Below are 15,000 nucleotides of genomic sequence, written 5' to 3'. Positions count from 1 at the left end.
GTAAGATAGATGAGTAGCGTCCCATCTGGCGGCGTTACATAACCGATTATTGCGTTATGTAATTTGCAGGAAATGTCTTGTCTTTAGATTGATGGAATGGTCGCACACACATTTCTTATAAACGGACTAGTTTTTCGTACGTTTATTGAGAGACACTTTCTGTAATTTACTTTATATTATCTCCATATTTTTTGTAGTAGTAGTAGTAGTAGTATTCAAATCCCTGGAAATGCAAATCCCATCCAACTCTCTATTTACAGATTTATCATAGCGTAGAACGACAAAAATGCAATTAGTGAACGCAGGGTTGACATTGGCCTCAAGAGAATAGTTCATCTGCTATTAAGTGGATTTCCTCCACCAAGGAGTCCACAACCCTTCACTATCCACTCTTCTGCCTTGAGGAACATATGCATCCCAAACCACTGGTCTTTCCAATGGCAGTAATACCATGGATACAAATTTCAGTAAATATACTGACCTAATGCCCAAGGATAGAGCATATTAGTACCCCAAAACGTTGGCATTTCCTAGGGTATAGCAGTGTCTGGGTAGCACCACTTGGGCAGCACCATGATAGTAGTCATGTGACCCATGATAGCAGTCATTTGATTAGACTGGTTATTAGACTGATTAGGCATGGCACTTTTTTGGGGATAATAAATTGGATTCGACTGGCTTGTGGAATGGTTGCTGTTTGCAGATGATGCAGTATTGATTAGGGATAGTGAAGAGAAACTGCTAAAACTAGTGAAAGAATACGAAAGAGTTTGAAAGGGGAGAAAACATAGAGTAAATATGAGTTGGGTTAAGTTTATGGGGCTAATATGAATAGATGGATCACAGATTTGGTAAAGCACTGGAAAGTAGCAGAGTGTACACTAAAGATTCTGGTGCAACCCTCCCCCCGCCCCTCCCCAACCCCCCTTATGATGGGGTGTCTTTTGAAGCAAAGGCAGAAATGTGTGAGCGGATTGTTGAAATAGTTTTCTTTTATGGTAGTTAAGTGTATATGTTGAGTGGGAATGAAGTGAGAATGCGTCAAGTTGGTGTAATGTCCAGTATATGTAATTTAAGTATATTGGAAGTGTGAGAAAATGAAAGGAAAAAAAGTTTAGTTCTTATGTAAGGAAGCAGCAGTGTTTTGGGATGGATTGATCTTGCAGTAAGAATGGAGAACGATTTCTCAATAAAAAACTGTATAATCAAGATCTGTCAGGAGAGAGGAGGAAAGGAATATCCAGAATAAGTTGGATAGAAGGAATATTAGAGGCATTCGAAAGGAAGGGCGTTCAATGAAATGCTGATTTGCTTTTGGCATAGAAGTAACAGATAATATTGTGAAATATTTCTGCAAAAGGTTCATCCACTATTCAGTAGTTTAAACATAGATATGATAGGAAAAAGTTAATAACGTCTTCTTAACAGCCAACACCAACACATATTATAATCCTGGAATGGAGACTACAAGATTCACTACTCAGAATAATTTATCCCTGTATGCATTTGTCTACTAAGCAAACCTTTGACATCCAGTAAAGACCTACAGAAGGACTCTCTTCTCTCTCCTCCAGGTACACGGCCATAGTGCAGCCACTGGACTACACGCTGAGGATGACAGTCAGCACTGTCACTCTCATGTTAGCCATAGCCTGGATATCGCCAGTGTTCATTTCCGTCCTCCCCATTTTCCTTGGATGGTACACAACGCAGGTGAGTCAATCGTAGTTAGTTAGGTGTGCTTAACTTGAGCCTAACCTCCTAACCTAACATACTGTAGCCTAGCCTAACCTAAACCTAACCTAACCTAACCTAACCTAACCCAACCCAACGTAAACCGAACCCCTTAACCTAACCTAACCTAAACCTAACCTAACCTAAGCCAACATAAACCGAACCCCTTAACCTAACCTAACGTAGTCTAACCTAAAGCTAACCCCCTAACCTAACCTAATCCAACATAAATCTAACCCGTAATCTAACCATGCGCCTCAGTAGCGTGATCGGTATGATCTTGGCCTGCCGCCTCGGTGGCTGCGAGTTCGATTCTCGGTCATTCCACTGAGGGGTTAGAGATGTGTATTTCTGGTGACAGAAGTTCACTCTTGACGTAGTTCGGAAGTCACGTAAAGCCGTTGGTCCCGCTGCTAAATAACCACTGGTTTCATGCGACGTAAAAACAATATACAAACAAGCAAACAAACTTTATGTAACCCAGCCTAACCTAAATCTAACCCCATAACCTAACAACCTAACCTAACCTAGCCCAGCCTAAAACTAACTAAACCAAAGCAAACCTAATAAATAGATTAGCTACAATTATTAAAATTGAAATTTTTTATTATGATTTTGTGTGGAGGGTGTCAGACAGTATTGCAAGATATACGATAATTTTAGATTGTGATCATATGTATAATAATTTTTTTTATAATATGACGACATTTGTGATAGTTAACCAACCTAACCTAATCTAATAAGTAAATTTACAATAGTTAGTTAGAATGATTTTTTTTAGTTTACGGTTAAAATGCTTAAGACAGTATGGCAAGATGTATGATAATTGTAGGTTATGTAACCATGTGCATGATTTTATTTTATACTTATGACCAGATTTACAATGATTATTTGACTTGGTGCATTATATCTCTTGACCTAAGTGTTCTGTATTTTATATGTCTAGATGTCCCATAATATATTTGTCTAGAATGTGTATGCTAATTTATTTGATTAACATATTTGTGGAAAATTTAATTATTACGTTTACGATAATGCGTTAGAAAAGGAAGTTTATGTTAGTTTATTTAAACCAAAATTTATAATTATGTTTTTCATAAGACCAAGTGTGTTGTTATTCATTTCTTAAAACGTATAACAGTTCATTTGACCATAGATTGTACGATAATTCACTGAAATGTGAGCGTGACAAATATCCTTATTTCTATCTCTAAGTGTACGATAATTAACCGCAAATTTACGATCATTTATCGCATATGGCTACATCTATGATACATTTTTTAATTCGCTTTTTCCTCAAATGAAACATGACAATTCAGCTAAGCCACTTGAAAGATTATGCTAATTCTCTCTCTCTCTCTCTCTCTCTCTCTCTCTCTCTCTCTCTCTCTCTCTCTCTCTCTCAAAGGCAGTACGCAGTAATTTACATAAACCGTGCGAATGCTATGCATATTTTAGCAGCGCGGGTTTTCAGAAATTAAGTCACGTGTCTCGCAATAAATAACTCTTAATTTCCCTATTAGCCACAACGCACCTCAGTTTGTTCTAACTCGTTCTGCTAATGTAGATAATTTATTTTTGCTTGCAGTGAGACTACCCTGGGTGTAATATCCTTAGGTTATTTTCAGTCTCTACTGGAGTTGGTCTGCTTTTCTCGGGTGTACGATAATTCACATAAACCCGAGTCGCATCATAATTGGGTGATACTTCACAAATTAAACCAAATAAAACCTTACAGTTTCCTTCTGAAGATTGAAAAAAACCCACATAATTGCTGTGTATAGCTTGTTTACTTATAAATAGAATAAAATGTAAATATTTATAAGTAATTTTGCGGGTTTCTTTTTCAAACTTCACAAATTGTCCGCAGCTCAATTGAACGACTTCATTCCATTGGATGATGCTCGATAATTGACTCATTTTACGCAACACTGCCGTCAGTGAACCTCATGCGGTGCACTGCAGACATTACGCAAGGTTCTAAGCAGCTTTCCTTCGACCCCTAGCTGCAACTCCTTTCATTCCTTTTTTTTTTTCTTTTTGCTGCACCTCCGTTCATATTCTCATTCTTCCATCATACTTTCAACCCTATCTTATAACAATTTATTCATAGTGCAAGTGCTTTGAGGTTTTCGTCAAGGTGCACCTTTCAAACTTATTCCAGTCAGTTCCACTTTCATCACTGAATGATCTGATAGGTTGGCCTTTGGCCTAAATTCTACATTCTGTTCATTATTCTACTCAAGACATTTATGTTCCAGTTGTCTCAAATGACGCTCCATTGCTCTTGTATGAAGCGAGAATGAACAGCAGCACTTTGAGCTTTTAATATTTTCTCTCTGGTAATCACGGCTCCAGTTGTTAACAAGCAGAGCTATAAATTTCTTGATGTCATAGAAAATAAAATGAAATTTCATTAATGCTTTTATCTGACTTCATCACTTTCTTGCTGAAGTCAATTAACCTTATTCGTATTGGAAAAACACCCTAAAGGACATCCTTGACTTCATTTTCGCAGCAATGTACAAATAACACTGACAGGTTAGTTCGTGACTTCGTGTAACTTTGACTTCAAAAAGATGCCACAATGTATGACATTTCTTAACATCATCACCTTCTCGCTGACGTCAAGCAAGCTCTTACTGATGTGGAAAACATCTTAGAAAAACATCCATGTCTTCATTTTCCCATCTCTGTAGAATCAGCACTGGCTAATTGGTGGAACGTTTGACTACAAAATGCCAAAAGGTGCCAGCATAGGTGACACTTTTTTGGCATTTTGCTTCCGCCTGTTGCACTGGCTAATTAATGGAACACTTATCTACAAAATGCCAAAAAGAACCAGGATAAGTGGCACTTTTTGGCATTTTGTAGTCAAGTGTTCCACCAATAGCACTGGCTAACTGGCGGAACTTTTGAATACAAAATGCCGGGGGCACTTTTTGGCATTTTGTAGGCAAGTGTTCCACCTGTAGCACTGGCTAATTGGTGGAACACCTGTCTACAAAATGCCAAAAGGTGCCCAGCATATGTCCTCTTTTGACCACTGAGGTTTGAGGGTCAAAACTGCCCTAGAATAGGAATTGCTAGAGATGGGGGTCTTATCTTTGTGTTGTAGTAGGGGTGGGGGGCGGTGGGTGGGTGGATGGGTGGGTGGGAGATTTCAGGGAAGGGGGGGGGGGGAGGGAGCCCATATAGTATCCTCTGATTAATATTTTTTATATATCCCAAGTGATTAGAGTAACTGAGAAGAATGTATATATTCAAAGTTGTTCAGACTTGCATATGACAAACAAATTAACCCAAACACACTCCCACACAAGTTCATATTTAAACTAACAGGGGAGAGTTACTTTCTACGCACCGGAGAGAGAGAGAGAGAGAGAGCTTAACCTGTAAAAATATTTGGGAGAGAGAGAGAGAGAGAGAGAGAGAGAGAGAGACCATAACCTGTAAAAATATTTGGGAGAGAGAGAGAGAGAGAGAGAGAGAGAGAGAGAGAGAGAGAGAGAGAGAGAGAGACCATTACCTGTAAAAATATTTGGGAAACACGAATATGGTACATTTAAGAAGGACGCACAGTTCGTCAGACCAAGTTGTCTTATCACTTTATAGATGTGTATGTTTTTATACATTTCCAGGAGAGAGAGAGAGAGAGAGAGAGAGAGAGAGAGAGAGAGAGAGAGAGAGAGAGAGAGAGAGAGAGACTTGCGAAGGCCATTAAGAGAAGGATGGGTTTACCGGCCCCAGAGTAATTCGCTGTTGTTAAAGTCACACTTGAAAGTCAACTGGATGTAATCTGTCCGTGAGGTCTGGCAGAATTGCTGTTAGCCGAAGCCTTTGCAACTGATGCAAGACTGCAGAGTTATTTCATCTTCGAACAGTTGTGCAACAAGTTCGATTATGTCTAGGGACGTGGGTGGATGTTTTGTGACCTCTGTGAGTCGTATGTGACTAATTTGAGACTGGTTTGGCCTTGAGGATATTTTAACTTTGCGTCAGTTTAAATTAAACACTACTCGCGGATTTAAGTATAAACAATATTTCCCCAAATTATAAAGGCTTCAGGCTTGTTTTGAATGATGTGATTTGGTACCAGGATTGCAAAACTCAAAAGTCTCGTAAAGCACTCGTTGAAGACTACCACAGAGAAATGGGAAATTTTGCTCTTGTTTTGGTGGATAGGAGGTATCGGGGATAGGCCTCTCTCTCTCTCTCTCTCTCTCTCTCTCTCTCTCTCTCTCTCTCTCTCCAGAGCACACACACACACACACACACACACACACACATATATATATATATATATATATATAAATATTTCTATATTATATATATATATATATATATATATATATATATATATAAAACAGGCAGTCATACAATCTTAGCAATTATTCACTCAGCCCATAATTTTCAAACATGTATACATCTATGTATGAATGCATAAAGGTAGTAAGTATAGGTAGATAAAAAAAAAAATGCCATACTGAGATGTAAGTCTTATATATATGCATAACCTGCGTAATATCGACGGTATTGAATATCAAGTAATGCTCTTGGATAATAATAATACTCTTCTGGAAATGTACAGAAACATGCAGATCTATAAAAGTCATAAGACAGCATCAAATTCGTGTTTTCCAAATATTGAGACAGGCTAAGACCTCTCTCTCTCGTAGTAGCCATCTTGCTTGGTGAGACGTACCCGCGTGAAGTCAGATTAATCAACAGATATCACAAGTTTAACATACGACTAGAATTTGAGAAATATCTAGAAGTGTTCGTGAACTATCGGTGATAAGATTAGTGTGAAAATAGTAGGATAAAGCGTCTTCTAAGTTAGTTTAACAAGTGTAATACTGAAATCAGAACAAGATGGCAGTAAGTTCCAACTGCGGGAAAAGGTGGCGTAATTTAGCTTGCTTGGCAGATTCGCAATACGATGAGGTAGCAGGAAGGGAACTGGCATTTCTCATCTATGAAATCAGCAACAGTCCTAACCAAAAAGATACAAAAGCATTCATAGATATATTAGAAGGATATAATCCTTCAAACTGGAACAAATCTAATGAAAACATCTTGAAAATAATTGAAGAAGTTCCAAATCAAAATCCAAGTGGTCAAGAGACTCATAAAGAAAATATACATAAACCAACATATTCCGATAAAGAAATGAATAAGGTGAATCTTGTGAATATCCTAATTGATGCATTAGGAAAAAGAATGCCAAAAGCATGCAAACTGTGTAAGGTTTGGTATAGCATAGTCAATCCACAAAACCTAATCAGAAAATGTGCTGCATGCAACATTCCGACCCATCCACAGTGTGCTGAGGTAATGCAAGATTTGAGAAAAGATACAAGAATTTTTTGTTCAACATGTCTATCATGGATAGACAATGTTATTAAATCAAGATTGAATGTACAAATAGTTGAGGATGAAGAAGAAGAGGAAGAGGAAGAAGAAGAAGAAAAAGAAGAAGAGGAAAACGGAAGAGAAGTAAACAAAAATGAAATGACAGAAAAAAATAAGGAAAACAAACAAAGAACAAGATAAAAGTATGGATGCAGAGATACTCATTGATACTACATATGAGGCAATAAAGCAGCATACCTACGAAGAAATAAATTACGATATGACAACAGAAAAGCAAATCCCGAAGAGGCTCTACCCAGATCTACACAATGACGGGAAAGAGGAAAAAATAGACAAGAAAGACAAAATCTGCAACCTTTTGAAAAGAGGGAATTGCAGATTTGGAGAAAGATGTTACTACAAACATCCTAAGGTATGTCAAAATTATGAAATATATGGTAAATGTGATACTTAGATGGCTATGGGGATGATTGCAGAGATCTGCATCCAAAAATATGTAAAAACCCTAAAAGAAGGAAAAGGATGTAAGTTCGACAAAAAATGCAAATATATGCACCCTGTAGCCATGAATCATAATCAAATAAATAACCAACCAAGTAATAAAATCCAAAATAAGAAAGAAACAAATAAAGAGAGAAATCAAGAATATCAGGTAAAAGAGAAAAGCAAACCAACCAATGAGATCTGCAGAGTCGTCAGCAAAAAATTTCAAAGCATCAGCTCCGAAATTCTACTCAAGAGATAATAACTGTATTTATTATGCAAGAGATATGCAGAAACGGGAGAAAAGTTGCAGATCAGACACAAAATGAATAATTATGATGAAGGAAGAATCAAATATTAGGAAAAGTTGGATTTTTTTAATGTCAGAATTTTCTGGAAATGAAAAAAAGAACAACATACCAGAAACAGGAAAGAGACATGGGAAAATCCTTATTACTACCAATATTAAATGAAGGAGAAAACACGCAAACCATCATAGTGATGAATGCGCAGGGTTTAGTTACGAGTAACTCAAAAAGAAAAATAGAGTACTTAGAAGAACTAACCCAAAATGAAAAGAAAATAGATATAATGAATATAAGTGAAACCTGGTATTCCCAAGAGACTGGGAATGATGATCAAATAAAAGGGTTCCAAACTTATAGATCAGATAGAAAAAATAGGAATCAAGGGGGAACCGCAATATATGGGAAAGACAAAAAACAAGGAAAAATATATGAGAAATATAGTAACTCAGAATGTGAACTAATAGCGGTAGAATTTGAATCTGAAAAATTGATGAACATAGTAATATATAGACCTCCATAATACTAAAGAGTTTGACTTAATAATTGAAAAATTGGATGATATATGTAGAAATCACAAGGACTGGGACTATTCTCCTATCTGGTGACTTCAAACTTTCCTTTCGTAAGAATGGAAAGAACGAATAGGAGACTGTGGTTGTACTTATACATATAAAAAAGAGAGTAATAGTAGTGCAGAAGATAAGAGGCAATTTGAAAAGCTATTAGATATGCTACTAGAATACAACATTCAACAAATAAATCACCTGCCAACAAGAAACGAAAATACTTTTAGACCATAGTATTTGTGAACGAGATGAGTTATGTTAAAAAAATAATAGTTTATAATGCGAGTATTTCAGACCATAATGTCATAGAATTAACAGTTCATTCCAAAGCAAGTGAAAAAATATAGAAGATAAGCAAGAAATGAAAAAGTGGGAAGGATATGGAAAATACAACTTCTACAGTAAAAATATAAAAATGGTCAGAAATTAATGAAGAATTAAACAAAGATTGGATAATATTTTCGTAAGTGATGACACCATAAGGGTAAATACGGAGATATTATATAAAAATATTGGAGAAAATAGTGGATAAATATATACCGAAGAAGAAAAGTAAACATCATTCATGCATACCAAGAGACAGAAGGATCTTGTTCCAGAAAATCAGAAAGTGGAAAAAAGGTCTTGCAAAAGAAAAAAATGCATGGAAAGTTATAGAACTAAAAAGTAAGATAGAAAATGCAGAACAAAAGATTATACAATCAAAAGAAAATGAAAAACGGGACTTGGAAGAAAAAACCCTATTAAATATCAAGCAAAACCCCAAACTATTATACTCATATGCGAAGAAGATGAATAAAAGAAGAATAGAAATAGGCCCTCTGAGAATTGAAGGGAGATTAACGAATGAAAAAAAGGAAATTTGCAACATATTGGCAGAACGATATAAGAGAGAATTCACCCCTAGAATAGATAATGAAGATAATGATATAGAAGTAATGTACGAAAATAGTGAATATTTAGCTGACATCCGAAAGAAATTAATGAAGCTGATTGTGCAGGCAATTAATGAAATTAAAATGGAGCTGCTGCAGGGCCGGATGGAGTCCCTGCTATTTTGTTAAAGAAAGTAGTTCATTCTATCGCAAAGCCACTTGCAATATTATTAAGACAAAGTGTAGATACAGGCAAGATTTATGATGAGCACAAATTAGCATATATCACCCCTACTTTCAAAAGTGGATCAAGACTAGAGGCAAGTAAATTTATAGGCCTGTGAGTCTAACATCACATATTATGAAAGTGTATGAAAGGGTAATGAAGAAAAATATTATGAAACATTAATAAAAAATAATTTGTTTAATATAGGACAACACGGTTTCGTACCCGGAAAAAGTACACAAACCCAACTGTTAGTCCACCGTGAGAACATATTCAAAAATATGAAAAGCGGAAATGAAACAGATGTGGTTTATCTAGACTTTGCAAAAGCTTTTGACAAAGTAGACCATAATATATTAGCAAAGAAAATTAGAAAACACAATATCGTAGATAAAGTAGGAAGATGGTTAAAAGAATTTTTACACAACAGAAAACAGATAGTTATTGCAAACGATGAGAAATCGGATGAAACCAAGGTAATATTCCGGTGTCCACAAGGTACGGTGCTAGCTGCAATACTGTTTTGTTATTATGATTGAAGACATAGACAGTAATGTTAAGGATTCGGTAGTGAGTAGTTTCGCTGATGACACAAGAATAAGTAGAGAAATTACTTGTGATGAAGATAGGAACGCTCTACAAAGAGACCTTAACAAAGTATATGATTGGGCAGAAGTAAATAGGATGGTATTTAACTCTGATAAATTTGAATCAATAAATTATGGAGACAGAGAAGGAAAGCTATATGCATATAGGGGACCTAATAATGAGACAATCACAAATAAGGAAGCAGTTAAAGACCTTGGTGTGATGATGAATAGGAACATGTTATGCAATGATCAAATAGCCATTCTGTTGGCAAAATGTAAAGCAAAAATGGGAATGTTGTTACGGCACTTCAAAACAAGAAAAGCTGAACACATGAGTATGCTTTATAAAACATATGTTCGTAGTCCACTTGAATATTGCAATATGATATGGTACCCACACTATCAAAAGGATATTGCACAAATAGAGAGGTACAAAGGTCCTTTTACAGCTAGAATAGAAGAAGTTAAGGACCTAGACTACTGGGAAAGACTACAATCCTTAAAAAAATTATAATAGTCTAGAAAGGAGAAGAGAACGCTACATGATAATTCAGGCATGGAAACAGATAGAAGGAATAACAGAAAATATCATGGAACTAAAAATATCAGAAAGAGCAAGCAGAGGTAGATTAATAGTGCCCAAAACAATACCAGGAAAAATAAGGAAAGCACACAGAACATTAATCCACTACGCACCAGCATCGATAATGCAGCGTCTATTCAATGCGTTGCCAGCTCATCTGAGGAATATATCAGGAGTGAGCGTAGATGTGTTTAAGAATAAGCTCGACAAATATCTAAACTGCATCCCAGACCATCCAAGATTGGAAGATGCAAAATATACCGGAAGATGTACTAGCAACTCTCTGGTAGACATTAGAGGCGCCTCACACTGAGGGACCTGGGGCAACCCGAACGAAATGTAAGGTCTGTAAGGTCTGTAAGGTCTCTCTCTCTCTCTCTCTCTCTCTCTCTCTTCTCTCTCTCTCTCTCTCTGGGAAATTTACAGATATGCATATCTATGAAAGCCAACATTGTGTAAAACATTTTCCTATATGTTTGCATACTTTTCGTGTTATTTAAAGGTCGATACGAGTAGCATTCAGCGTCTTTCTTATCAGAATCAGATTAATGTTATTTCTGGGAGAAACGTTTATAAAATGTGCATTACCTATATTTATTCGTTTTTCTCTTCTGTTCAATGGTCTTTATATTCCTAATATTAAATTCATATTATACAGACATCCTTTAACGATCCATACCTATATCCATTTATTTACCCATTTCCATATGGGCCTCTTGCTACTTTATGCATAAGCTTCCATATCACGAATCTATAGGATATGCATCAATTAGAATCCAATCGGGCAAACACACACACACGTACACGTAGAAGCAACAGCCTGTCTGGTATATGAATGAATTTCCCACTAGCTGTCGCTGAATTAATTGAAATTTAGGATTTAGCTCTCTCTCTCTCTCTCTCTCTCTCTCTCTCTCTCTCTCTCTCTCTCTCTCTCTCCTCTCTCCTCTCTTCTACTCTCTCTCTCTCTCTCTCTCTCTCGCTTTTTAATTTCAGTTTATCCTTTTCATCCTGAATTCTATTTCATGATTTTGTCGGCCATTTCGTTCCATCAGCTTATTCACACGAGGGGATTATGGGAGGATTATGAATTTGCTTTTCAAGGATTTGCAGAATAAATATCATTATAGTGAATCATAATATGGGGCCATTCTGAAATCATTAGCCTAACTAAAGTCATACAGGGTAGGTTTTGTGGTTAAGCTTTCGTTGGTTTGGTTGTTTGGTTGGACTGATTTGGTTTTATGAGGTTAGTGGGACTAAGTTGAAGTGTAGTAGGTTGTGACTATATGAAAGAGCCCCATACACGAGCTGCACTCATTGGACGAGTGGGTTATTATTATTATTATTTTTATTATTATTATTATTATTATTATTATTATTATTATTATTATTATTATTATTATTATTATTATTATTATTCATGTGGAGCAAGTCCAACGGGGGCCACTGACTTGTACCTTCCTGAGCATGTGGTAAAAAAAGAGATCAGTTATCTGATACAAAAAAGATATTACCAAAATATCAATTGAATAGATGAAAATGCACTTGCAAATTAATACCATACAGTTTTATGTGATTAACATAAAAACGGGTCTTCTAAACAAGTAAATGATATAGTTTGTCTTTCTTAATGGGTGCTTTCGCATTTGTCAAAAACAAGAAATTTTTTTATTTTGAATAAATAAAAACTAATGAAAAAACATTTTGGCAAATTTTGCGAGACGAAAATTTAAGAGATATTTCAATTTGCAAATATAAATATACTTCGCCTTATTGATAAAATTTAGGACATAAAAATAAAGATTTTTATTTCAAATAATCTCAATGATATACACCAAGCGGGAAATATTGATGGAAAGATAGATAAAATCTCTAACCCATCAAGGGATGAAAAAAGAAAAAAAAGCAATTACGATCAAAGAGGATTCACTAATCGTGTCAAGAGATTTTTATTTCATTATCTACCAGGTAATGCAATTGTACATTTTTTACATAAAAAGAAAACATAATGCTAACATGTTTACAACGATCGCCCATTAAATTTCAGGGATTTTTCGTAATGGAGGAAGCTGATTAATTTTTTTTTTTTTTTTTTTTTTTTTTTTTTTTGGAGGAGGGGTGGTTGGGGCTGGCTGTTGCTATCAGTGCACCCCATGAAGCTCACTGCAGGCATCACTTGGGGTTCCTCACAGCGCCCCTTCTACCCCTAGCTACAACCCCCTTTCATTCCTTTTACTGTACCTCCTTTCATATTCTCTTTCTTCCATCTGACTTTCCACCCTTCTCCTAACAATTGATTCTTAGTGTAGCTCCTTTGAGGTTTTTCCTCAGTTTCCGTTTCAGCACTGAATAACCTCATAGGTCTCAGCGGTTGGTCTTTCGACATAATTCTGTATATGAAAATTTTAGTTTAGATTTTTAACTGTCTTCGACTTTTGTCTTGTATTATGCATTCTTTATTTTCCTTATTCCTCTTCAATTGTTTTTCATTTCCTATTTCCGCCATTTCCTCAATTATTTTATCATTTCCCTTTTCCTTCTTCTGTTCCACTTATCTCATCATTTTTCCTCATCTCGTCTCCTTTATTCCGTTTTTTTCAGTTCCCTTTCTCCCCCAATTTCTCCTTTTCTGCTTCATCTCCATAAGACTTTCGTTGTCCTCTTCTCCTTTACCATAATTTTTTTTAATTTTTCCCTCTGCCCTCTCCTCTCTCTCATTATCCCTCCTCCTCCTCCTCCTCCTCCTCCTCCTCCTTTGTTTATCTCTCCTGTGGCATAATTCTTTTGTTTCCCCTCCTCCTCCTCCTCCTCCTCCTCCTGATTTGCTTTTCTCTTCTTCTGTAGCAAAATTCCTTCGGTTTCTCCTCCTCCTCCTTCTCCTCCTCACCACCATCTTCTTCTTCTTCCTCTTCTTCTTCTTCTTCTTGAGGCGAACCGGATGAATTTCTGGTCACGTCTCGAGACTCTACTTCCTCGCGTCGCCATCTTTTATGCATTTCTCTCTTTTTTTTTCTTTTCGTTTTTTTTTAGGTCGAATTGAAATGGAGAGCTTGCGTGGAAATAAAAGAATAAATGGCTTTTAGTTTTCGTACATATTTCTGTCGGGCGGGCGGAGGGTGGGGGTGTTGTTTGGGGGTGGGGGGGGAAGGGGGGAATTTGCGTACTGTGGGAATGAAGATATATTCTCGGTGGAGGAGGCAAGAAGCGGTTTTGCCTGCGAATGAAACTTGTGCTTCTTTCTTTCTTTTTTTTAATTTCTTTTTTTGAGTGGCTTGGAATGCGCCATAATTCATTGTGTGGATGTTTGTGTGTATATTTTCTTTTTTTTAAGGCTTGAAATAGTTTTTGTTGTCAGCGCTTATTTGTATTTATTTTTCATGAGTTTTAATTATGGATTATTATATAGCTACGTACATACATATGTATATATATATATCTTACTGTCCCCTGTCCACCTCTTACAATGGTATAGGACGGCGACAGTTGTATGTCTTTCTTGCGAACGGTTATACGCAGGCATTGTGGTTCCTTTTCCCCTTCTCGTCTGAGTGATATCTAGTAGATTTTGGTTCTTCTTCAGAATAAGGGAGATGACTCAAACGTACTGAGTTAACTTCTTAACAACTTTATTTCTTAGCTCCATCACTGGAGTATATATATATATTTATTATTAAATAATATATATATAACTATATATATATATATATAGAATATAAATTATATACATATATATATATATATATATATATATATATATATATATATATATATATATATATATATATATATATATATATATATATATATATATAAATATATAATATATATAAATATATATATCTATATATATATATATATATATATATATATATATATATATATATATATGTATATATATTATCTATATATGCTGAAGATTGGGGCATCTAGGACGCCGCAGATTCGGCAGGAATAAAACAGCAAACATTGTAAATTTATTGGCCAATTTTTCGAGCCCACATGTCTCATCATCAGGGCTGTAAAAATTACAAAGAATAAAAAAAAAAAATTGGACTCAGTTAAAAAAAAAGCTCAGTCTAAAACCAAGAAACTTAAATTTAAAACAAAAAAAAAAGTTAAAGAAAATGTTTTAAAACCTTGAAAACCTAACACTGAAAAACTTAAAATTATACATATTAAAAATTATGATGTTAAAATGTATTAGTACCTTACTCTATCTGAGCTAAGAACTGAGTGGGCAGTTTTCAGTTTTCAGG

General features: G+C 35.6%; 1 protein-coding gene across 1 annotated transcript in view; it reads left to right on the top strand.

The window, feature by feature from the left end:
* LOC135209156 (octopamine receptor beta-1R-like) overlaps positions 1–15,000 on the top strand; it is a 656,801-nt gene that overhangs the window by 267,895 nt on the left and 373,906 nt on the right. Inside the window, exon 3 of the mRNA XM_064241817.1 lies at positions 1,575–1,713. Within this exon, the coding sequence (XP_064097887.1) occupies positions 1,575–1,713 (139 nt within the window). The remainder of the gene's footprint in view (positions 1–1,574; positions 1,714–15,000) is intronic.

The sequence above is a fragment of the Macrobrachium nipponense genome, chromosome 37 (genome assembly GCF_015104395.2).
Source record: "Macrobrachium nipponense isolate FS-2020 chromosome 37, ASM1510439v2, whole genome shotgun sequence".
NCBI classification, from domain to species: Eukaryota; Metazoa; Arthropoda; class Malacostraca; order Decapoda; family Palaemonidae; genus Macrobrachium; species Macrobrachium nipponense.
The sequence above is the reverse complement of the archived record's forward strand: the minus strand, read 5'-3'. Positions and strand labels throughout refer to the sequence as shown.